This window comes from Paroedura picta, chromosome 3 (assembly GCF_049243985.1).
Source record: "Paroedura picta isolate Pp20150507F chromosome 3, Ppicta_v3.0, whole genome shotgun sequence".
In the NCBI taxonomy this organism is placed as follows: domain Eukaryota; kingdom Metazoa; phylum Chordata; class Lepidosauria; order Squamata; family Gekkonidae; genus Paroedura; species Paroedura picta.
This window is the reverse complement of record NC_135371.1, coordinates 109,864,022-109,890,586: the sequence shown is the minus strand read 5'-3', so window position 1 is coordinate 109,890,586 and position 26,565 is coordinate 109,864,022. Positions and strand designations below refer to the sequence as shown.

At 42.2% G+C, this 26,565-nt stretch overlaps 1 protein-coding gene across 19 annotated transcripts in view; it reads left to right on the top strand.

The window, feature by feature from the left end:
- Nucleotides 1-26,565, top strand: part of TENM2 (teneurin transmembrane protein 2) — a 1,331,635-nt gene that overhangs the window by 1,078,409 nt on the left and 226,661 nt on the right. For all 19 annotated transcript variants that reach the window (XM_077327160.1, XM_077327169.1, XM_077327168.1 and 16 more), the window contains one exon: nt 19,512-19,634. In XM_077327160.1, the coding sequence (XP_077183275.1) occupies nt 19,512-19,634 (123 nt within the window). The remainder of the gene's footprint in view (nt 1-19,511; nt 19,635-26,565) is intronic.

The window sequence follows — 26,565 nt, the reverse complement described above, 5'->3', positions numbered from 1 at the left end:
TTTATGATCCTTGTCCCATTGTCTGAGGAATAAGTACACTCAAAAGCTAACACCTTGAATAAATCGTTGGTATTAAAATTGCTATTGGACTCAAATGTTGTTGTGCTACTTCAGACAAACATGGCTACCCACTAAATAAGGAATATTTAGAGCCTAAAACTGTAAATGGTGAACAAGTAAATGGCTGGAGAGACATAGGAACTGAAGTGACTTTGCTGAAGCCTGGTACATGAAAATCAGTATTTGCCAGGAAGATCCTAGGAAATCAAAGGTATAAGTGGAAATAAGAATTTCAAGTGGAGTAGCTTTACAGGAAAATAGACAGTAAGATTTTAGTGGGAACTAGGTGTTCCACTTTTATTGGGCAACTACTTGTCCTTGCGGACTACAGCAGGTACTGCAGTTGCCAGCAATAGGCCTCAGGCTTCACCAGCCAAGCAACAGATGGGGCTAGCCAAGAGGTGTCTGTGGCCTCATGCATTCCTTTTGAAAGGACACCTGTGAGGGGGGAGAAATTTCCTTTCAGACTAACTGCCTGGAGATGAGCTATATTTTCACGGGATCCTCAGAGCCCATCTGGAGGCTGCCATCCCTAAAACTTAGTGGGATACAATGCTAGAGAGTCAACCCTCTAAAGCAGTCATTTTTGCCTGAGGAGTTGATCTTTACAGTCTGGAAATTAGCAGTAATTCCAGATCTCCAGGCCCCACCTAGAGGTTAGCTGTCCCTTGCCTGGAAATATTCTTTGAGGCTTAGAAGTAGGGCCTCAAAATTGTATAATGCCTCTGCAGCCAACTAACCCACCACATAGCACCTCCTGACATATTTCAAGTCAAGAAAACATTCAGAGAGAAAGTAAGGTTGCCACATTGGTGTAGGTTCATGTTCTGGAATTCCACACTTCCTAGGTGTGCATAAACCTGACTAGGGACAACACTGCTGTGCACAGAGAGACCTCTTCTTAGGGTTGCCAGCTTCCAAGTGAGGCATTAAACCCTCACCGACCATGAGCTAGTGCCCGTAGCATTACAGAATACAACAGGATTTACTACTAGTTTGAACCTCTTAATAATATGGTAGGAGGGTGCTGGGAGGAGTTGGAACTCATCGGCTAACCACCAATCAGGTAGGCTGCCCCATCCCTGATTGGCTGTTCTTCCAGTGAACAGCCAATTAGGGGGATATCTCAACCCTAGACATGTCCTACTCTAACATCTTCCATTTTGAAGAAGTGCTAGCCACTGGAAGGCAGGGAGTCACGGGAGGGAACTCCTGGCATCACTTTACCACCCTGAACAGCTCTGGCTGCGGCCTTGCCAGTCAGGGCTGCAAAAGGCAGCACAGGGAGGAGTAGAGTCCCCCCCAGCACTTCCCCCACCCTGAAAAGGCCCACTGAGGCCTCCGTGGGCCTCAGTAGGCCTTTGGAGTGTGGCAGCAGGTAGCAGACTACACCCCATCGCTTTGTCCCCACCCTGGAAATGCCGGCTGAGGCATCTGAGGGCCTCAGCAGGCCTTCTGGGGGTGGGTGGGGGAACGGACTGCCCCCAGCACTTCTCCCTGCCCTGAAAAGGCCCACCGAGGCTTGTGGAGGTCTCAGCGGGCCTTTTGGAAGTGGCAGGGCAAGAACGGACTGCCTCCTAGCCAAGGCCTCCATAGGTTTCAGCAGTCCTTTTGGGCAGGGGGGAGGCCTTGGCTGGCCTGCCCGGGGTGGGTGATGGCGGGCTTAGCTAGTATTCGAATATAAAGTTACACTATGATGAATGGGGAATTTTCATTGAAAGTATTCCTGTCATAATTCTTCTGTTATGTTGGCTCTGAAAACTTTGCTTTGAATCATTTATTGTCACTTTGTGAAAAAATATACAACACCATTGTAGTGTGCTAAATATTTGCTTCAGATATGCTCTCAAAATGCATTGATTACAATTGTTAAATCATTCCTTGTTTATCTTTCTCATCATCCCTACCATCCAAGTACCAGCAGTTTTGCCAACTGAAATCTTCTCTTAATAAACATGGAATGTTCCTGCCTCACCAAGGCTCTTGTTGGATCTGGGCTCTGTGCCATCTAGCTCCTTCTTGCTATTTCATGGCACCATTTGTGTAGCAGGCTTTTGAGAATGTCAGTCCTGACAACGGAAGTTTCCACCCTCACACCTGTTTCTCAAGCTACAAACTGAGGGGGCTGGCTGTAGCTGGTATCCAGGGTTTTCCTAATCTGAAGCATTGGGCAAATTCATTTGCATGTGTTTGAAACAGCACATTCAAAATTAAACATAATAAGACAGTCTGATGCCACAGCTGTAGCCGCCTCCTCCTCCTATGCCTTCCTGCGTAAACCAAGATGATTCAGGGCCCAGGACTAGCAGAGCCTGGTGTGATACACAGATTACAGAGATCAGTACCAGGGAAGTGATTCTGGCACCTTTACTAGTGCCCTGGGTTCGCTGCCAATTGATTTGTGGCATAAGATTGGCTTTTATTGTAAGTGGCTTCCCTTGCCAGTCTTTCTGCATAGGGATTTGTTGGCACAACAGCGACTGTGGGCTAGTGGGAGGGGATTGCCTTGAGGGTAGATGGAAGGAAAGTGAGAAAAACAATAAAAATCACAGCTCTTCATTTGCTTTGAAAGTAGCTGGACATCCTGAACGTCTTGATCCACATCCAAATTATTCTGCTCTGCAGGCAGGCTTATTTAAACTGCACAAAGAAATCATAATTTGCCTTGGGATAAATACCCTTGCTTTTCTGTTGTAAAATCCAGTTGCATAATCTCAACTAAAATCAGTATGAATGCCTTATTCAGAAAGCTAATGCCAGTCATTGTTCCTTTTGTACGTATTGGTCCTTCGATGTTTCAAGCCTTTTGAAATACAAACATCCAATATCCAGAGAGGTAATCTGCACATAGAAGCACAATTCAGCATGAATGTCAAGAAGCACAAACAGGGATGTATATCTGAATGTCGAAGACCTTTGTTACTTGCAGTTTTCAGATGCGTGCTTTAATGTGTAGTGTTACGTATGTTTGGATAGTACAACAAAATTTGAGTCCAGTAGCACCTTTAAGACCGATAAAGATTTATTCAGGGTGTGAGCTTTCGACTGCATGCACTCTTCCTCAGACAATGGAACAAGGATCATAAGAGTACAGATATAAAGCAAAAGTAAATTGGTAGCAAATTAGTAAACTGTCTCATAAAATCCAAATTATGCAGCGTGATAATTCTTTGCTAAAAAAGGTAATTAGTCTTTTGGGTTCAACTGTAGTTCAAAAAACATTGGAGAAATAAAAATGTCAAGGTTAATAATTAATGGCAGACACTTTCCCAGTTGTGAAAAGAAATAATTAAAAGAGACTACTGTAGTTGGTCCTAAGGGTGCTATTGGACTCAAATTTTATTAACTTCAAACCAATGTGGCTACCCACTTATTTTATTTATTTATTTACTTATTTATTGTTTCAACTTATTGCACGCCACTCTCATGACTGGCTCGTAGCGGGTTACAATAGTCCGCGTTAAAAGGCCCATTAAAACCCCATTAAAACACTTCCGGACATTTATCCAATACAGAACAGACTCCTAAAAACATTTTAAAATCATGGTGGTCAACAACCCACTAACCCCCTCCCCCTCAAAATCTAATACAGGAGTGGGAGGGAGCGCAGATCGCATGGCGGGTACTTACGCTCTTAACACTGAATCTATGTTTGGATAGGATGAAGAAGAAGAAGAAGAGTTGGTTCTTATATGCCGCTTTTCCCTACCCGAAGGAGGCTCAAAGCGGCTTACAGTCACCTTCCCATTCCTCTCCCCACAACAGACACCCTATGAGGTGGGTGAGGCTGAGAGAGCCCTGATATCACTGCCCGGTCAGAACAGTTTTATCAGTGCCGTGGCGAGCCCAAGGTCACCCAGCTGGTTGCATGTGGGGGAGCGCAGAATCGAACCCGGCATGCCAGATTAGAAGTCCGCACTCCTAACCACTACACCAAACTGGCTCATAGGATACCTAGCATGATACACATGGCAAGTAATACAGTGTAGATACAGTGTAGATAGAGAGTAATACAGTGTAGATAGAGAGCTTCCATCTTTGGATGCACATTTAAAATGAACTTCTTGTAACATACATGTATATGAATTGCAGCCTGCCTTTGTACACTGATTGCCCCCCGTGGATCAGGGCAAATGGACTGTGTTCTTTCAGTTACCTTGCCTGCTTTGTACAAGGTAATATATTGCACTGTCAGACCTTCTCCTATCTCTTATGAAGTTGATGGATTATCACAAACCCATATTAAAATGATGAAGCATTGAATATATTTCAGCTGCTGGACTCCAAGCTTCAGATGTGCTTCTATTAAATTGGAGAAAAAAATACCCTTTATTCATCCTAGTCTTCCACCAAGGGTAACTTTCTCTTTTCATAGTGCAAGCCTTGTGAGTTTTTGAATCCTGGCAAGAATCCACTGTGCCTAAAGGTGAGATAATCAGAGCATGCACATAGGGATGTTATGTGAGTGCCAGATCATTGGACTGCACAGGACGTCCCCAGCTTACTCCAAGGGCAACCGTGAAATTTAATTTAGAATTTTACAGTCACATTTTGAATGGGAAATCTCAGTAATAACTTTCCCTTTGCTCAGTCTTTTAACTGTGAAATTCAGTTGGGGAGTTTCGAAGCAGCAGGTAACGCTGCAGCACTCTGGAGGGATTTTGCCAATACTGCGCTAAAGTGCTTGCAAGTGTCATTTCCATATTTAACTAATTTCAGTTTTTAATTAGCTCCGTGTGAAAAATGAGAGTTCAAACTGAGCTAAGCTGTCAGCACACACTCTTGTTTCCTTTTGAGCCTCCCAGGACAATCAGTTGGGGGAAAGGGGAGGGGAGAAGATGCTACTCCAAAACTAATCTTTCAGGAAACCATTCCTTGGCAGCCAGCAACAGTGCTGGGTCCATCTTGACCCAGCAGGATAAAGAGGCATTCTGAATATGTTTCAGAAGTGCACTTTGGTTTATCTGATCAATCAAGAAACATTTTAGTAGATTTTGGAATGGCAAAGGATATGTGTTGTTTTAGGGTCTTATGTTTTTTTTAAATTAGTAACTCATGATTCCATCTAATAATTTATTTTGTAGAATATTCTTGAACTAGAGTGCCTTATACCTAAGTAAACACTTGTAGCAAAGCAGGATTTTTCATGGCTTATATTTAGAGTCCTAGTTTAAGAGAGTGATTTATTATATTTGTGTTCATAGATTTACCCAACCCAAAAGGTAAACTTGCAGTACATACCATAATTCACTGTAGGGATTTGACTTTTTTAAATGTTATATAAAACTAGAAATATGCATTGCATTCAAATTCAAATATGTATTCAAATTGCATTATTCTTTTTTGTAAAGGTTTGGAGCGCAACTTGGCACTACAAATTTGACATGACCTAGTTTATAAAACAGTATTGGGAGGGGGAAATCAAAGGACACACATTTCTTTTACATAACTATTATTTTAGTAAAATGTCATTTGTTAGAAATTAAATAAAGTAATTAGATTGAATTCAAAACTAGCATTTAAATGTAAAATTAACAGTGGAAAATTATCAGTAGAATGGAAATTTAAATTAGCAATAAAAGTATTCCTGATACTTACAAAGACGAGTAACTTTTGAAGTCCTCAATTTCACTTCATCCATTTGTATTCAGAAAGTAGTGGTGCAGTGAATTTCACTTGTAAGTAACATGATTAGTATGGACAGCCACTTAAAGCAATCAGTAACCGATTTCCTTTGTTAAGACTATAAAATCAAATACATTTCACCCCCACAAATTAAAACAGATGGAAGAAACTGTCAGTGATAACAAATGTATCTGGGTATTTCAGGAGCTTCACTAAATCAACCCTGAATCCTCATGAACTGGGCTTTGAGATACTGATGTTGCAGTTTTTTGTTTTGTTTTCTGAAAAATTACTGGGGATCAACTTTGTTTTGACGAGATAGTGGAGCAACTAAGCCCAATACTAGGGGTTGTGTACAGATGCATAGTTTTCATAGTTTTAATTAACATCAGCATATATTTGTCCTTAAAACATTTGTACCCTGCACACTCAATAAGATGGCTTGCTTGAGGCTCTATAACAGTTTATATTGTTCTAAATGGGGGCAAATGAAAGCTGCTGGTGGATAGGAATGTCTGATGGTACATCTACTGACCTTTAGGATATACTTTATAGCAGCGGTCCCCAGCCACTGGTCCAGGGACCGGTATCAGTCCGTAGATCAGTCGCTACCAGGCCACTCTGCTGCCAGTTCACCTTTGGTGCTCTCCAGCAGCTGCCATGGCTGGGCTCTCCCTCAGTGTGGCACTGCACAGCTGCTTCTGGCAGCACCCCCCAGCGAGTGGCAGGAAGTCAGGGGCGCCGGTGGGAAACCAAGTGGAGCAGGGGCTCAGGCGGCAGCAGCGACATCCCTTGGCAAAAGACTACCCCCCACCCCGGGCCTCAGTAAAATTGGCAAGCATTGACCAGTCCCCAGTGATAAAAAGGTTGGGAACCACTGCTTTATAGTATACTAGGGGCAAAGCCCGTTGTCTCCAAGAATACAACGGGCGCTAGAGCTTAGCAGTGGGAAGAGGAAGGGGAGGAGTTGTCCAGTCTGTAAGGGCATGGGGTTGTCATGTGTGTTGTGTGGTAGATTGTGATGGCATGGTGGCAAATGAGGCCATGGGTGTGGAGATATGGATGTCAAGAACCTGTGGTGTGGAATGTTCGTTGATTGTGGGAGAGGACTGACCTTTGGGAATTGTGGCATAGTGGTTACAGATGAGCTTTCCAGAGCCATGTCCTCAGATACGTGAAGGGAAAACCAGACTGGAGACTCTTCTTAAGGGAAGATTACATGGCAACCAATTCCCCCCAGTTCTGCGTCATTTCCCTTCTTGTGTGAATTAGGCCACATTCAGCGAAATGCCCCTCTGCCCTAATACACATAGGGTAGTCACAGTACACAGGTGTCCACCCTGTTCCTTCTGTCTCCAATATTTTCACTGTTGGTAAAATGTTATGTGCCCACATGCTTCTTTCATGGTTGCTCCTTAGAAGAACGGATTTTTGTACCCTATTGCTTACTACCCAAAGGAGTCTCAAAGCAGTTTACAAACACCTTTTCCATTTGTCTCTCCACAATAGTCAACCTGTGAGGTATGTAGGGTTGTGAGAGATCTGAGAGAACTGGGAATGGGCCACAGTGACCCAGCAGCCCTCAGGTGTCTCAAAGCATTTTCCAATCGTCTTCCCCTTCTCTTCCCATAGCAGACTCCCCATGAGGGAGGTGGGGTAGCGAGCCTCACAGGGAAGGTGGCAACCCTAAGAGGAAGACTGTCTGTGCACAGCAGTCTTGACCTTAGTAAGGTTTTTAATATTGTTTTTGTATTTGCCAGGCCAAGGTTATTTGCCAGTTACTATTTCAGTTACGATGTGTCTCCAGACATTTACTTGTTCTCTATTTAGTTTCAGGCTGTAAATATTTATTTAGATCTTCCTGCACTTTCCAGACTCACAGGACTGATGCTGGTCTGCCTGTCTGCGCCCCAGAATACAAACAGTTGCTGATAAGGGCTGGCCATAACCCATAGGCCAGGAGGGACACTCCTGCACCACTCCCTACCAACTGCAGGCATTAATGGCTCATTTGAAGGCTGGGCTCTGAGGCATTGTACGATTTTGAAGTCCCACCTCCAAACCTCCAGGAATATTTCCAACCCAGGGGTAGCCAACCTACAGGTGTGGAGAGCTCCTGGAATTACAGCTCACCTGCAGAGTATAAAGATCAGCTCCCCAGGCAGAAAGGGCTACTTTGGACGGGGTTGTGGTAGAGAAGAAACATTTAAGGCTTCCCACACAGGTTGTTGTTGAATTGAAAAACTTGAGGCCTACTGCACAGGGTTGTTGTGCAGATGAAACAGGAGACAAAAGAGCCAGCTTCCTCTGCAGAATAACACTGTGCAGTGGCCTCAAATCTGCAGAGAGTTGCAAAGAAGAAAGACACATGGCTTGGCTGTGTCTAACCCCCGGCCAGAGCAGTATTTTAAGTGAGAAGGGGCTTTTCTGTGGCCTCCCTGTCAGGCAACTGTTTGTCAGAAGGGGAAAGGCCCCCCCCCCTCAAAAGGAAGGCCCTCAGTCTCCCCTGCGTTGCTCTTGGAAAGGCCTCCTTCCCTCAGTCAGGGCCTGTTAGAGGCTCCTTTGCAGCAGGCCTGAAGGGGGGAGGGGGAGCACTCTGCAGCCTCCTGCCAGCTCTGTCAGGGTTCTGAGGCAATTTGCAGTTGGACATGGCAGTTAGGACAGCCTTGGGGCGAAAAGGGCTGGCGCAGCCTCTGTTCTCATCCCCCTTGGCACCCTGCTGATCTCCTCTCCCTTTGGTGGTCAGGAGCAGACTGGCAGCCAGACTGGGCTGGGTGAATGGAATTTTGGTCTGTCCTGGTGAGGGGCCAATAGGAAGGCACTTTGCGCACCTCCCCATTGGCTGCTTGGCCCTGGATGGACACTCGGAGGGCCCAATCAGGAGCCGCTTGGCGGCTCCTGATTGGGCCCTCTGAGTTTTTATCCTGGACAGGGCCCGCCCTAACTCCTCCCCAGGTGGCCTTACTCTTTTATTTAATAGGACCCTGTCCTATTTAAAGATAGGACCCTGTCCTATTTAAATATGGTTTTTAAGAGTCCCAACCACTTTGAAGCTAAAGGAATCCTGGTACGATAAATAATTAGAATGTTGATTAATTGCACCCCACAGGGGACTCTTCAAACTGCAAAAGGGTGTTTGGTGGGTTGGAAGCTACTTGTCTGTTTCTAGTGCTCAGGTTGTGTTGTGCTATTGTGCCATGAAGGGAACATAGATTTCCAGATAGTTTGTTTCCTGCCACCTCTGCAGTTTCTCACAGACCCCCATTTTGTGGTGCTATATTTTGAAGAAGAAAAGCTCTCAGAAAACCCTAGTGCAATTTAGCTATAATTAAGCACAGTTATGGAGGAACCACAGAGATTCTCTGCATTTATTTGTACAATTCCAGTGATCAGATATAGAACATTACACCCAAATTATTATGAGAACCTTAGTATTATCTTTTAAAAGGAAAATTTCCAGGGGTGCCATTCCTTCTTCTCTCCTAGCTGTTTCCTACTCCACTTTCATCCAGGAGGACCAGCAATTGCCAAGTAATATCCCTTCCCCAACCCACCTGCAATTCTGACATCACACTCTTCTTCTCTCCTGTCATTATTATATATTTTGCTAACACTGTACCTCTTCTCCTTCCCTGTATATGCCCCTTTCATTAAGAAAAGTCATCACTGTTCCATTGTGTTTAAAGTCCTCTTGATTCTAACATTAGAGTTAACTTTTAGTTTAATATCAAAACTATTGAACTTGTATATAGGGATTGATATATTTTTTGTTTTGTTTTTTAAACCCTCTACACACAAACACACTGGTCTTCCTCAGAACTTCATGAGAAAACATGTTTTCTGAGTTCTGTGCTTGGTACTTAATCTGTGGCACAAATGGTCCCAATTTAGATCAGAACCACAGCATGCAGAGAGTGGGGCTTAAGGCTTCTATACAATTTCCCCAACCTTAAACTGCCCAGAGGAGTGATTGTTCAGTGGTGGCTCTACAGTCATTGATAGGATACACTTAGGTTTTATCGTGTATCATTGTCCTAGTAATATCTGTGCTCATAGCCTATTACACATGGCAACAGCCATATTGGACTGCTGTTGCTAGAAAGCTATGGTGAAGCATGCTTCTCCACCGTTTATTGTGTCCTCACAGGGAATGCATTTCAACAGGGAACCAGCTCCATGCCGAAATGCATCTCCTTGGAGAATGCAGCCACAGCAGAAAGGTTACGCTGCACGGGGGGTGGCAGGTGGTTATGTTACAGAAAGGTGGGATTGCATAAGAATGCAATACCACCTTCCTGCAAAATAGCAAAAAAACCAATAAAAAATTCAGCCCCACGGCATCGTGAAATGCTGCGGAGCCAATTGGGGTATTTTTGGTCCTCTCCCAGCCACTGTAGCACAGGGAGGAGCCTGGCTAGCAGCAACATTGTGTAGAAGCGGGGATTAGCCATGCTGCCATGCTGCTATAAGCCTGGCCTTTTCTCCCCATGCATAATTGATCTATGTGTGCTTGGGAATAACTGTGGTTCACTTATGTGCACCCTGAATCCATCTGTGGTTACTTAGCACTTACTACATTCCATTGTTATCGTGGCGTACAGACTCATTCAAAATCATTATCTGGATTACAAGGGTTCCACTGTTAATATTGAGGCCACACCATTCTAATATTAACCATGGGTGACCCTGACTAAGCAAAGGTGAGAAATTGCTCTAGAGAAGTCCAAGTGACAAGAGAAAGGGAGAGAATATGCATCCCATTATCAGAACATTCTCTAATAGAACATTCATAGTAATTCTCTCCGACTGTAGCCGGCCACCAGCATTTTAAAATTCCTGTAATTGACAACTTGGCTATTACCGCTCTCGAGATAACAATGGAGCCACATATTTTGGACTGTGGAGCACTTTAAAGGAGCTTGGCACAGAGTAGGCATGTTCCATTCTTCACCCACAGGCACTCTCACATAATTACACAGCAGCAGGAAGCCTGTTTTACCACATGCTTAGTCTAATGCTTAATCCAGTTTTGAATATGCTACAGTGGTTCCAAATTCATCTTGACCACAAATGCACATCTTGTAAAGGTGTATCACATTAGATCTCCCTACAGTGTTTTCCTAAAAATAACTCTTTTACTATTCTACTTTTCCTTCTTCCTGGCCAATTTCATTCCTGCTGAGAACAGTCAGAGAAAACTGTCAAGTAAAAGTATAGCTGTTTCTTCTGCTTTTGAGATACATTTTAAACTTACCCTAACTACAACTACAAAATTATCTGTAGGAGATAAAGAGGGAGACGAGAATCTCTCTTTTCCAGGACAACAGATACATAAAGTGTCTGTACTTCTGACTACAGAATTTTGTTTTTATCCAGACTTTAAGCTAGCGGGATGCAAGATCACCATAGGGGCCCATGCTACTTCAGGGCCGCAAGTATCCAGCTACAACTATTCAGTTCTCTGGAAGTTGCAATAACAACTATTGTTTGGTACTGCGGCTCAGGACACTGAGGTTTTGATCATGCTACAAGACAGAGTGGTTGTCCAGCATATATAATTCAAGGAGCAAATTCTACCAGCATTATTTATTTATTTTTGTCAGTTCTGCTCAGTCAATATAATTTAACTTGGTCTTTGGCTGAGCATTTAGTGGTCCCGTTTCATATTCTTTTTGCAATTTGCTGTTACCTAATTGAAAATGTTGAGGTACAGTGAAGTGCAATCTAAAGTAAATCTAATCAGCATGGTTGATTTTTTTCCTTGAAATTTATAATGACTAAAATTTTGCAGAATGTTGAACCATGTCACATGCATCATTGGTGCACAGGGCATTCTTCAGCAATGAACAAATGGATTGTAGAAAAGGATGACATGACAATAATTGCTGTGTTTGTTTTGAACATTCATCCGGGTCCTGTAACTAAAGAACAATCTTTGCCAAGAAGGTTGCATGTGGAATCTTAAGCTTGCCACAAAAGCAGGCTCAGTGTATATAGTTTCAGGAGTTGATGAATCTTGTGCCAATTTTCTTCTCTCTGTACAATCTAGGGTCTGTCATGAGAATGGATGAATGGTGTGCTGCATTATGTTCCTCTTGCAAAGCCTTTGTCATGAGATTTCAAATTCTGAATGCAGCATGCAGTGCTGTTATCATTCTTGTGACAAAAATTGCATTTGGGAAGTGGCACAAAATCAAAACATTGCTGTGAGGAGGACTGAAGGGAGGAAATACAAAAAGAGAATAAAACAGAAGTTTGTTCTCATTGCTGTCAGAATGGTAGATAGAAAACTAATGATAGTACAGGTTGTTACTATTATTCCAGCTCTGTTTAAACATGCTTTTGGTGGTGCTTCAGGGAATTTGAAGCCAGATCTTGTATGTGTGTGTGTTTTTTTTAAACCCTGTAATATAATTCCAAGTGTGTATAAGCTTTTCAAGTATTTTGGAAGCGGAAAGACTGAAATTGGACACGGAGGGGTAAATTTTCAAAGTATTGCATGGGCGATAGGCACACAAATCCCATTACCGCTAATGGGATTTGTGGGCGTATCTGTCTTGCATTGCTTTGAAAATTCATTCAATTCCATTCACGCAATACAGGCCTGGGAAAGAAAAATCACTGACTCAGTTTTGAAAAAGGGTTTTTTGTATTTATTTCCCCCAAACATCTTCTACATATAAGCACACTTCAAATCATCAGATGACTCTCATTCCTATGGTCTCGAGGAATAGGGATTTAAAAAGGATGTAATATATAAATTGCAAGGGGACTTCGACTTTCCCATTCCTTTATTCCTGTTGGTTATATCATTCATCCGTCAGCGTCTGTGTTGATAGTTATTTTCTCCCCTCCGCACACACACACACACAAGCTGTTGTCTTCTTATGACAGAAGTACTGGTGAATGTGCAGCAGACAAATGGGAAGTATTTTCTTTCCTTTCTTCAGCCCCACTTAACATTATTAATATTATTGTTGTGATTTCAGCAAGTATCCAAAGCTAACTGATAACATGGTATAGGGAAGACAATCTCATGATTAATTCAGCTGAGGGCCGCAGTTGTGTTGGGAATGCTTGTCTTCTGCTGGGGAAAGGAACTAATTTCCCCTCCTTCCCCAGTACTCCAAGGTGTGCATACGCTATCTCCCAACCTCTGTAGCAGTAGCAGAATGAATTCTTGGACTGTTAACTCCCTTCTTAATCTGTACCTGACTTGTCTCTGGCAGAAGCTATTAGAATGGTTTCTGTATACTGCCCAGCTCAGACTTTCCACCTATATTCCATCGGCTGGTAACCATCCACATCTTTGTTTTAACTATTTTGCCCCCCGCTCCACAAGAACATTCTTTTCAATATGTAAAAAATAATTATACACTGAAGTTTTTCTTTGTATAGAAGCATCTCTATAGAAGCAAGCAATAAATGGGAATCTGCTGTGTATCATAGTACGCAATAAGTATTTATGTTACATTCGGCACTGATAAATAGGTATTAACAGTTCAAACTGGTGTTGTCAGTGAAACATATCCAGGAAGGGTACAAATGCCTGCAAGTCAATATTCATGAAAATGTCTAATTTTAACCTGACTAACAAGCAAGAAGCAGACTCAGACACCTATTTAAGATTTACTAGTTCAACACAGGTGGGCTCTGGGAAATTATTATGATTTCACATCTGGAATTTGGAAGGGACACCTTACCCTGTATTCATGATCTTCAAATAGAATATATATACCATGAGATGCATATCTCTACACTGAGTATCAGCTGTAGAAGCACCTTATTTACCACTGCTATTTAAGGATTTCCTGGTGGGTGGAGTCTCTCATTCCTTTGAAATGTCATCCAGCTCAGAGCAGCAGCTGCAGGCTATAAATATCCCACCTCTGGGGCTTGTCTCCAATGGTGATTGGCTAGGAACATTTCTGATCCTTTTCAAGGATCCACTGCCATTACCCAAGAAAACAAAATCAAAGGTAAACTAGTGATGATGATAACAGTAAACACTTGAACATAGCTGGAACTCCACCTTGGAGTAGTGGTTAAGAACAGCCGCCTCTAATCTGGAGAACTGGGTTTGATTCTCCACTCCTCAATGTGCAGCCAGCTGGGTGACCTTGAGCCAGTCACAGTTATCTCAGAGCTCTTTCAAACTCACCTACCTCACAGGGAAGGTTATGGGGAGAGGACAGGTAGACTGTAAGCGGCCTTGAGACTATTTGGAGTAGTAAAAAGCATAGTACAAAAAAACAATCATCTTCAAATGCAAATTCCCCCATTTTTTTAATGGGAAGGATAGTTTGACACAATGCCCAAGAATCCCAGATTTATGTTTATGGTTCATGAAATCATGGTAACAACCTGGAAGTGATTTTCCTGTGTATTTTCAGCTTGGAAATTTCAGGATGCACATTGGCAAAATATGAATCTAGATGGTGATGTACATACTATAATAGCAGTACAATCTGGCTGTCGGCATGTTTACATAGAAGTAAATCACATTGAGTTCAATGGGACTTACTCCCAATTAAGTTTCTATATGAATGCAGCCACAGTCTCAGAAAATGTAATTAGGCAACAGCTGTTGTGTTGCCTTTTGTAGCACTTGGTAACACATTTCCAGTGTCTCATTTCTATTACTGAGATATACAAATTTAGCACCTTCCTAGCATTAGATTACCTAAACCAGCCTCTCTATGCAACTATGAGCTAATTTTACCAGAGTTACATGAAATTATACCCTTTAAGAACATGTAAAGACTATCATTGGTTTCATCTAAACTTGCCATTATGTTCCTCTTCAGTTCCCATAACTAGAATTGGCCCCAGGCCATTTGTTAACTATGTGTGGACTATGCCTTCAGAAACGGAAGAGAGAAGCAGCAAATAAAAAGATTTGACTTAAATTTACAGGTTAGTGACAAGATGAATTTGATTGGTAAGACCCCAGACTCCCAGAGATTGCTTTAACCATTCATGTCAGTCCCTGAATGAATGACAAACTTGTCATTCCTAATATTCCATTTTTTAATCATTTAAATAAAAATAGGAAATATTTTAAAGTATTTTTAATTTTTACATTACAATACTGGGAATAATAGTGTTGTAGTGACAAAAAAATTAAAGAACATAGCATCAAAGATTTCTATATCTTCCTCTTTTTTTTGCACTGCTGAGTTGATTTCAACTTTGGAGAAGATCTATTTTAAAAAGGGAAAGAAGAAAGAAGAGACCTTAATCATGGATCCCCTGTATCATGTCTGACTCTTAATAAAACAAAGAAGACAGCTCAGTTAGCAAGTGGTTGAATATATCATCTTACACTGTGGTAAATTGTATTAATTTATAATACCTTTTTCTTCTTTTGGGATCCTAATTCTTACTTGCAAAGGAGATCTCTTTGAACCTCCGCAGTTGTACGAAATATATTTTATTATAATTATAAATAAAGGTCTATGTCTTGTTCAATACCCTGCATTGACAAAGCTGTTTCATCTTTCATTAAAGATGAAAAGTGGATATCTTCTGCTTTCACTCTGTATTGACAATGCTGATCCTTAAAAAATCTTTGGCTCGTGGTAACCCGCTCTGTAAACACAATACGTAGCTGGCTGCCATGTTTACACAAGCAGATGACGATGTCACTCCACATATAATGTCTAATACTTATTGATTGAGTTTTTATCTGTTACCAGATACTTTTGTGTGAGAACAGTTTAGTGATGCTCCATAAAGCTGCAGTGACCTCAGTACATGAAGGACATGATATCTTGTTTCTGGAGCATCTCCCTTTATTATTTTTTTGGTGTTTTTATTAGTGCATGGGTTGTTAGCATATGAATTGAGACTTAGTCCACCTGGACTAATTTTTCTTTATTTGCTCTTTTCCTAAGCATGTAAAGTAACTATATTTATGGGAAATTTTCTGATCCATTAATCTATCCAAATGCTTCTGTAGAATTTTTTTGTGGTGGTATTTTATCAATTGGATACTCATATCATTTAAAATGATTGGTTGCCTTAAGCAGAATTGAGCATAACTTTGTCAGGCCAGGGCCTGTTTCCCCACATGGCTGCTCTGTTGGCCCTGTATCCTGACCTCTATGACCCTGCTATTCCATTTGCGGGTCTCTCTTGGGGAGGGACTGTCAATAGTGATGAATTGTGCATTCCTTCTGAAATGTATGCCTAACTACCATTAGGGACTGAATGTACCAAATTCATTTCGCTTGTGACCTCTGCCACATTTGAACCTGAGTCTCCAGAGAAAAATAGTTTCGAAAATTAACCCACTGTGTTCTCTCAATAGTTCTGGCATGTGAATTCAATAAAACCATTTAGTGTTTAACACAGATTAACAGTGAAGTGGTTGAGCATAAACTTCTCTTGTGAAGTGTAGTGCCTTTCAACTAGGCTTGCATAACAGCAAAGTAAAGCATATTTACTATTTCTGTAGGGGTGATTATACTAACTTTTTAAATATACAAGTGTTTCTGAACAGACAGGAGAATATCCAAACAAGAAATGTTTGTAGATAGTCCTCAAGGATGCCAGATCATAAATTTAATGATATGTCCTGTTATTGATTGATTCAGTGGATGGCAACCACAGCTTCTCTAGCTCATGCCTTTCCTCTACTTGTTGTTTTCCTACTTCATTCATCTGCTCTATGGCACATTTGGAGACCTACTGAAGAAATGGGGCAATGAACTGGTCAGGAGAGGAATGGGCAACAGAAGTCATGGCTACATTGTCTTCTGCTGCACAAGGTACCTATAAAGTTTATGTGCTTATTTGGGTTACAACCTAGAAAACATATGGTTACCCAAAGAGGCACCCTCCAACTAGTTCAGGGAAATTAGCATAGGAGAGTGTGCAAGAGGGGCAACCAGAACAACAACAAAAATGATTACAGGGATTGTCCCTGTCAAAATGAGAAAATGAGAAAAGGATTCATTTAGCAGAGCTTACAACATTCAAAAGCGATCAAGAAAGGCAGGGCTGAGCAGGGAATAGCATTTTAGAGATTGGGTAACAGTCTGTGGAAGCAGCAGATGTGGAGAAAAATGACCGTTTCATTCCGTGAAGGTGAGAAAGAGAAGCCCACACGAGGGACCATCTCTCACTATGCTCTCCAAAGAGCACTACAGTCCATGGACCACCATCTGTTCTTGGTCTCTGACCCCAGAGAGGTGAAACTGGCCACAACAAAGACAGGTGGAATGCTCTGCCAGCTGGGTTCAGGGCCCTGTGGGACCTTAACCAATTCTGCAGGACCTGCAAGACAGAGCTGTTCCACCAGGTCAAGAAGATAACACCCATAATATCTAACCAGCTGGCCTCTTCTGAAGAATTCCGAAGAACCTTAAGAATCCATCAAGTCATCATAGGAAGATACATCAGCCCCAAAAGAATACCCTTTCAAGATCTAATGGTTAATATTTAATAATATTTAATTAGTGATGGGTGGGTTATTTTGAATTGTTTTAATGTAAATTGTTATTTTAAATTTTTATGTATTTATGAACTGATGTTACCTATTTTGAGCCTTGTGTTTCACCTTCTGGTATAATTGACTCAAATAAAAGCAGGATTTTTTTTAATATATATTTTTTGCTTTTATTCACGGATATTCAGCTATAGTGATCAGCTGATCCTTCCAGGTCTGCCTACTGTGGTGGGAGCGACCACCCCACAGCAGGCAGATCCTGAGGAGTGACCCCAAGCCGATCCTGCAGGGGAAGCTCTCTCTAAAGGATCAGCTGTTTGTCAGGCTTTGCTGGGTGGCCTGGTTCATACTGGGCCATCCAGAAGAGCCCAAACTGATCCTCCAGGGAGAGTTCTCTCTGCAGGATCAGCTGCTTAAAGGGCTCTGCTGGGTGGCCTGTTTCTAACCAGGCTGCCCAGCAGGCCCAAAGCTGATTCTTCAGGATCAGCTGTTTGTTGAGTTATGCTGAGTTTAAAGAGACCCAAAAGAGCCCCAGCTGAGCCACTGCTTTGCCACTGTTTTTTTTCCCTCTGGGTTTTTCCATTCAGGTCTATTGGACCTCCCAGAAATTGAAACTTCCAAAAAAATCTCATATTTAAATATTATATCATCATCATCATCATTTTATTTATATCCCACCTCCCCCCAGAGGCTCGAGGCGGGATACTCTACTGGTATTTGGATCTGGCTTTTTTCAGGAATTCTGAATTTTTTTCCACATCCAGTGGACCTGAGCTGAAAAAGATCAGGGGGGAAATTGCACATGCCAAGTGTCAATCATGCCTGACAGAATACTCTTATAAAGGATAGACCAAAAATGTAGTTGCCAACTTTCATATCGGGATTAGAGAGTTCCCCGAATAACTACTGATATCCAGCTGACACAGATCAGTTCCCCTGGTTAACACTGTTGCTTTGGAAGATGGATTGTGTGGTATTATATCCTGCTCCATGATACTGTATCCTCCTGCCTCCAGACTCTGCTGACAAATCTCTAGGAATTTCCTAACCCAGACTAGGCAGCCCTAAAGTACCACAAGAGATAGTCCATTTCTACAAGATAGGTGTATTATTATCAGTGATGATGATTGCTGACCAGTTTTTATTATGAAGTGCTCCTATAATAACTATGTAAGAGGCAAAAAGCATGTAAATATTTTCCTGGCAAAGAATTTTCACTGATAAGAAAAATTTCTGCAGCTGATTTCTACTGCTACACAGCTTTTGAAGACATTTGAGATCCACACATACAAAAAGGTGAAAACACAATGCACCAAATGTGGCTACTGAAGAATTGTAACTCTTGGGGGAAGGGAATATTTGAACTGACTTTCTGCATCTTGAGCAGAATCCCTTTTCACCTGACAGTTGAAACATTCTGGAGTATAGTGCCCATGGAAAACATAGCCATCTGTGAATAGTCTCCCAAATTTTTTTTCATAAATCACCAAGAATCAAGTACTATTCACTCAGCTGCAAGGAGGCCCAGCTTCCTCTTGAGGGTACCTCCATGACAAATGAAAGTGTATGTAAATGTGTCTGTCATATTCCCATGCTTGCTTCTTAGTTATATGTTGGCCTTTTTACAAAGCAACTTGTGAAAAGCCCTTGTGGTCACAAAGTGCTTCTAAGAATAAGTTTAGCCAGAGACTGTTGTGGGACAAAAGGAATGTGTGTACAAAAATGTCTTTATTGGTTCTCCTGCAGCAGTCTTAAAAAATTGTCCATCAGTCCTTTTTCCACTGGTACAATTCCCAAGCTTCTTCCAGAAGGATAAGGTCTATGGAGCTAGAAATAAAATGAAATGTTTTCTAACAGGAATTTTTCACAATGAAATTTAAATATATGACAAATAATGCAAAACCACTCAGAAAAATCCTGGTCCTATTGTGAAGTTAGATATTAATTCTGCTATCCTGGTGGATATCAACTTTTCAGCCTGGTAAGATACAAGATGTATGTCCCACATATTTCACTATAGCATTCATATGCCAAAATAAGAAATCTTTATTTTGAAGGATATGTTGTCATGTTTAGGGAAGCAAGAAAAGATTAAGAAACTCATTTTTCTATCTCTTCCCCCTTTTAAAATTATATATAGCTCATCTAACTTATGTTTATAGTATAATACAGTAACGTTTGAAAATATAAACGATGATAAGGCCCCTTTTATTTTAATTTTTGGTTTGGAGAAAAGCCCCCCCCCCAATATTCCTGATTGCTATAATTCAAAATGCTCCTTTCCTCCTACATGAGGGTTTTGTTTTTGCTTTTTTTGGGGGGTAGTCTATGCATTGCATGTTTATTTTTTTTTCTGGCTTTGTCTGTCTTGCAGCAATGCATATGCTTGGGCTAAACTGGCAGCTACAACCAGCAGATGGACACACCTTCAACAATGGGATAAGGACTGGCTTGCCAGGCTCAGATGATGTAGCAACAATGCCATCTGGAGGTAAAGGTAAGGATACAGCAGCGTCTTTTGCTCCTCAAAATCCCTTGTAATGCAATTTTGTCTTTCACATTTTACAACATAGAGATAGATTTTTAAAACAAACATACTCCATTTGTGCATATGAAAACTATTATTCATTTTTTCTCTGTTTTTAAAGCATAGCTGCACACACAGAATCCAAATCCTTGAACACTTATTGAAGAAAAATATCCTTAGAAGTGCATATCACCACTGTATTTACAGAGAATACAGTAGGATAGCAAAAGCTAGCCATACGAGAGATCTTTTAGTACTATGGCTATCATTCAGTCTTTAACTAAAATGATCAACCAAGAATAGCATGAATTAAACATACAAAATTAGTGAATCATTTTCCTAAAGCCAAGCCTTTTTCCCAGGAAAATACAGAGAGACTTTAGTTTCTTACATGTATGCCGAGCACCGTCAGGTATACATGCATGTAGTGGATTTTTGATCACGCTAAGGATTTTCATCATCCATTGATTTTGCTTGCACTGCTGGTGTCAGCAGAAGGGAAGGCAGCATGGTGTAGCCCATTCTTTCTCAACTGTTTTACCACTGAGAAACCCCCAAAACATTCTTCAGGCTTTGAGATACCTCAGAAGTGGTGTGATTGTGCAGAATATGGTTGGGAAGCATAGCTGTGTATCTGTCCACCTGGGGCCCCTCCCCTTCCCATCCCCTCAAGGCCCATCATTGGCCATTTATGGAGTGGGTGGGTTGACATGATCATATATGGTCATATTACCCAATAAATGTTTAACAAATTTTTAAAAATACATTGAACATTTATTATGTTCCCCCACCCCACCCATTTGGGAAACCCTTCCAGGGCTATCAAGAAACCCCGGGGTTTCATGAAACCCTAGTTGAGAAAGCCTGGTTTAGAATCATAGAGTCATAGAATCATAGAGTTGGGACATCCTGGGTCATCTAGTCCAACCCCCTGCCCTGTGCAGGACACTCACAACCCTATTGCTCATCCACTGTAAATAGCTCAATAGCATCATGTCTAGGAAGTTAATCAGGGTCAGTACTTAGACTACCAATGAAGACACTGCAAAGGAAGGCAATGGGAAACCACCTCTGTTTCTCACTTGACTTGAAAGTCCCTTGCTGGGGCCACCATAAGTCAGTTGTGGCTTAATGGCAAATATGTATGTATATCAATGACATTGTGAATTCGGCATCATGGATATGATTGCCAATTTTTCTTTTGCCCATTTGCCTCGTTGACAGTGGTTTGATCTGCAAACAGTAGCATTTTATCTCCCAGTTTTGAGAAGCTTCGCTTGCTAATTGAGGCACAAGGCATAACTTAGCAGTATCTTTTCTGGTTGGATGGTAACTCTAACAAGAAATGTGAGTCCTTGAAAGCACAGAGTAGCCTGAATTAGTTTCCATTTCTTGCTTTGTTTCTGTTGTGGATTTGCTACTCTCTCTCCTCTCCCAATTGGGCCTTTGTGCCTTTATCATTTCATGACACATTGAAGCTCAATAACCAAACTGTTGTCATAGAGATGCAGTGATTAGAAACCCTTCATCTGTTAAGTTTCTGCCTGTCACACAGCTTTGAAGACATAGGAGCCCTTTCAGGGAAATAATAAAATGACCACACATCTACTGTCGTTTTGAAAAGCAAAGGTGGATTGGAATGGAAATGGAAAATACTGAAGATATTAAAGAGTTCAGAAGGGGTGTAATCATCTTAGTAAACTCTGCTCCTCATAAAACCACTGAAGAGTGTTACACGTGAGCCCATAGGCATCTGTTCTGCAACAGTGAAATAAAAAGAACTTCAAAGAGGTAGCAGAAGCGGGGCATGGGAGCAGAACAAGTTTGAAAGGTTTGCTGCCTTTTCCTCTTCATTCATTTAATTTAAAGTTAATATTGCCAGGCCAGCAATTTTTAAGAAGGCCTCTGTCAGGCTTTTCACACACCAGCTGTTTCAGGTCTTGCCTCCCTTGGCTGACCAGAATGACCTTTCAGAATTGACAGGGCTCAGAATGAAGTGTGCAAGAACTTTTTTTTTTTTTAAACATCCTCTGGTTTTCCAAAGTGAGAGAGAGACATCTGTTAACCCTTGAAATATGAGCAGTGACATAATCCTGAATTATGATACCGTTTTCAGGGCAGAGCAGGAAGGTTAGCCGCATGGAGCAAGCATTATTGAGACCTTTGTCTGAATAAGCATGCGTAAGAGCAAGCTGTTTAGAGAAACTCTCTCTTTGTGAGTGAGCATTTTGGCACTAAGGGATGGACAGATTTTCTTCTTGCAACTGAGATGCTTTGTATTTTATCCGGAGAATGATCAAACATTGAGCAGGGTTTTGTAATATGTTGAACTGCTATTAATCAGTGTGATCTCAGAAGTTTTGGCCTGGTTTGAAAAATGGGGGTGAGGCCATAATAAACGAACAAAAAGATATACAATAGATGTCTAAAAATACCTAAAGAGACAAATCCAGAGGAGAGCTGGAGCTGAAAAGATGAAAGCAAGTAGTTTTCAGAAAAGAGCCAAATAAAACAATTTTTATAAATTCATAGCTAACTATCCAAAGTAATCTAATGGTGAACAAAACAATTAGAACAAAATGTAATACAAATTTATATACATGGGAGGAAGCAGCCAAATGACCAAGGATGCAATCTCAAGCAGGTCTACTCAGAAGTAAGTCCCATTTTGTCAGTGGGGCTTACTTTCAGGAAAGTGTGTAGGATTGTAGCCAAATCTGTCTTTTCCAGCTAAAGATTTTCTGTGAAAAGATGCCTAAATTCATATAGAGAAAGCTGTGCCAGACCCTGGGGTATGGCTGGCAGCTGGAACTTGCCTGGTGCATGGACAAAAGTGAGAATATCCAGGTGTGGGGAAGCAGAACCATGAACAAAAGGGGTTGAGAAGGCCCTCCTGAAGAGGAGCAGAAGGCATGTTGGGCATAGAGATGGGCAGCCAAAGTGAGGATGCTAGGGAACATGGACCACTTATCTGGGTGCTTACAGTCAGTGTGGGACTGCAGAATGTACCTGGCAAAGCAGCTGAGCCATTCAGAATGAGCCAGAGATGTGGGTGGTTGAGAGAGCAGAGGTGAAAGCAAGAGCACTGCAAGTGGTAGAGGAGAAAGGTATTTATCAGGTTGTTTGGGGACGAAAACTCCTTGGGTCTGTGCAGCACAGTGGTGCCAGCTGCAAAGAGGAGGGGTACCCAAAGATGCTAAAGTTGTTGTCAGAGGTCTAATTTGATGAGAAACCAGGTAGGGCAATGCCACAACTAAAGATGGTCTGAGACCCTGTAGCTTTTTAATTTTATTTTTGTATTTTCACAATAAGGTAAAGGTAAAGGTATCCCCTGTGCAAGCACCGGGTCATGTCTGACCCTTGGGGTGACGCCCTCCAGCGTTTTCATGGCAGACTCAATACGGGGTGGTTTGCCAGTGCCTTCTCCAGTCATTAAAGTTTACCCCCCAGCAAGCTGGGTACTCATTTTACCGACCTCGGAAGGATGGAAGGCTGAGTCAACCTTGAGCCGGCTGCTGGGATTGAACTCCCAGCCTCATGGGCAGACAGCTTCAGACAACATTTCTGCTGCCTTACCTCCCTGCGCCACAAGAGGCTCTATTTTCACAATATATACTGTAAAACCTCAAATTCTAAGTTCTCTCCTTCCCCTTATGGGTATGTTGCATTAATTTTTCCCTTTCCCTTACAGCTATGTTGTATTTTTAAATTTAATTTTACTATATTCTTAATACTTAGCCTCATTAGGTAGTGTACCAAATAAATTATAACTTTTGAATACATTAATATACAAACATGTATCAAGCTAGAATGCAGATTTTTGCAGGATCGAACATTGGTAAAGATTTTTATTTCTGAGCTCATAAATTTAACTTGCTGCTTTTCTGTCCTCTTGAACCTTATATTACAATTGCTATGAAATATAAATTAATCCTTTATTCATGCTGCTGTGTTATTTAACGAACACATACCTTTAATGACATAAGGAATAACTACACAAGGACAAAGAAAAATGTTCCAGAGAATGATAAAAGTGCTAAATATCCTTAACACGCCCGCGTGTTAAGGAACTAAATAATTCGCTAAGCCCTTGGTGGGAGGGCTTTGTCCATGATGAGGAAGGGGCCTGATTGGCCCCTTCCTCTGGACAGACCATCGGCCAGGCCAATCGGTAGGCGCGAAGCGCTTGCCGATTGGCCCGGCCGATTCCCACCCTGCTGACAAGGAAGCAACTGTGAGCCACGCGGATCGCTCCCTTGATGGCGCTCCCTTGATGGCGTGCTCCCTTGATGGTGGCCTGACACATCGGGAGGCGCAAAGCGCCGCCCACAAAGGGGGCTCCCTGCTCTAGCGCCCGCTGTATTTAGATTACAGCAGGCTTGATTACTAGTTTTTAAATAAAAAGCTTTGCAGATAAAGAGTGCTACAGCAGTGGAGATCTCAGGGTCCTTATCCTCAAGAATAAAATGTATCAACCTCATATCAGAGTGAAAAGGTCTCCTTCGCAGTAGTTGGGTAAGGTATAACTCCTGCTCCAAAAAATGTTCAGGGCAATGAAATAGCACATGGGCTGTTGACTCAGCTTGATTGAGTTGACAGGAGGGGAGTCATTCGGCATAGGGAGTATTGACTTTCAGGATGGCATTTTGGGCTGGAATAAGACATGACACAGTTATTGGGTATAAACATGGACACAGCTTTAATACCTCCCCACGGGAGAGTTGGAACAGCGTGGGAGAGGGAGCCTGACCTAGGAATCAGCGGACTGCACCAAAACCTGTGGCTTCCAGAAGCGCCCTGGGGATCTGCACCATTCCCAGCAAGGAGAGCAGATCCCCTTGCCTACTGAAGACTGCCTTACAGGAGGTAATCTATGGGGGGGAGCCCCCCAGGCTGTCTGGCAGTGAACTCCTGGCCTCCCAGCCAGGTAAGCAATACTCATTTACATGCCACCTCAAATGGAGGCCCTGAACCCCAGGGAGTCTGACTATCCATCAGATTCCCTGCCAACAGACTCCATCCCATGCAAAACCTGCCACAGAACGAGGCCAAACGGGCCCTGTTCCCACCAACCCTTCTAGCACCTCAGCCCTACCGAAGGGCTTCCAAGTTTCTGTAACCGCTGGTCAGACAGCTGATGTCAGTTGCTGCAGCCGAACTAGAGCCTGTGCTGCGCAGATCCCCACAGATCTCCCAGCTGCCATAAGGACTCTGCTGTCTTGGGCACACCCTGCCACCACTGCCACTGCTACCAACTGAGCCCACGCTGCAGATACCCCCAGCTCCCTTGGATCCTCCTCAGGTGAGGAGGCTCAGCTTGTTGGCTGTTCTCCCATCAAAAGGTTGCGCTGGCCGGTGGGAGATTGATCCACCCTTAGCCGCATAGCTGCAGGGCCCTGCCTGCTGCTGTCCTAGTGCCCGCCCCTTACTGAGCCCAGTGCTGCAAAAAGCCATGCTGAGCATCCCAGCCCTCCTAGCAAATTCTACTTCTCAAGTGCATTTAAAGTGCATTATCTATTGTGTGCAGAATAGGCCCTGGCTATAAAATTTGGCACAACTCAAACATCTCTGAATAGTGATAAGTAGGGACATCCACATAGCCATAAGCAGTACTGATCCTATCAAGTATACTCCTCCAAGAACAACTCTTTCTTTCCAATCCTTATTTGAGCCTAGAGATATTCACATCTATGTTCTTCTACAATAGCCAAGAGGGAAATGGTTCTCTGTATTTTTCTGAGTGGCAACACAAAAGATTCCAATAGTGGTTAAATTTTCAGGTATTCCTACATTAAATACAAATCCTGTTGAGCTCCTATAGCTATTGGCAGTGTTATTGGATCCATTTAATATTACTAAGCACCATACTGTTGGTTTAAATATGGACATACATCTGCAAGTAGGCAAACTCCTGAAAACTTTTCAGAATACACCAGTAGGAAAATACCTAGACATTTTCAGTCTGACCAACTGAAGGAAAGAAGACTAATTTATTACTCTAATGCTTAGAATGTTGCTGCAAAATGTCTGTATCCTCATTTTTCTTTGCATGAACCTGAAAACATTTTACATTTTGACCAAACCTTTTTATTTATTTAAAATAATAGAATCATGGAGTTGGAAGGAGCCATACAGGCCATCTAGTCCAACTCTCTGCTCAATGCAGGATTAGCTTAAAGCATCCCTGGCAAGTGTTCATCCAGCTGGTGTTTAAAGATTGCCAGTGAGGGCAATCTCACTACAATTCTAGGCAAATGATTCCACTACTAAACTACTCTGTAAACATTTTCCCCTTAATAATCCACCAAGTATCTTTCCTCCTGTAAATTAAACCCATTATCCTCTGCTGCCCACAGGAGCAGCTCTTTGTCCTCCAAGTGACAGCCTTTCCAATACTCAAAGAAAGCAATCATGTTGCCCCTCAATCTCCTCTTCTTCAGAGTGAATATTTCCAAGTGCCTCGACCTTTCCTCATAGGGCTATTTACTTCACTTACATTTCACCTTTCTTCTCATCATTCTTCTCCATTTTATCTATACAAGAACCCTGTGAAAATAGGGTAGGCTGTCAGTGTGTGACTGGCCCAAGATCAGGAGACAAGCTTCCATGTAAGGCTGCCACCTCTAGGTTGGGAGAGAAGAGGAACTTCAGTGAGGTACAATGCTACAGAGTTCTTTTTCCAAAGCTACCATTTTCTTCAGGTGTACTAATCTCTGTCACCAGGAGAGCAGTTGTAATCCCAGGAGATGTCCAGCTACCACTTAATGGTTGGCAACCCTAATTCCATGTCAGAGTTGGGATTCAAACCTGGGTGTAAACTGCACGGAGCTTTTATTCCAATCCCAGGTCAATTCAGTCCCTGCCCTCTACACAGAATGTGATTTCCGATTTGATTTTGAGT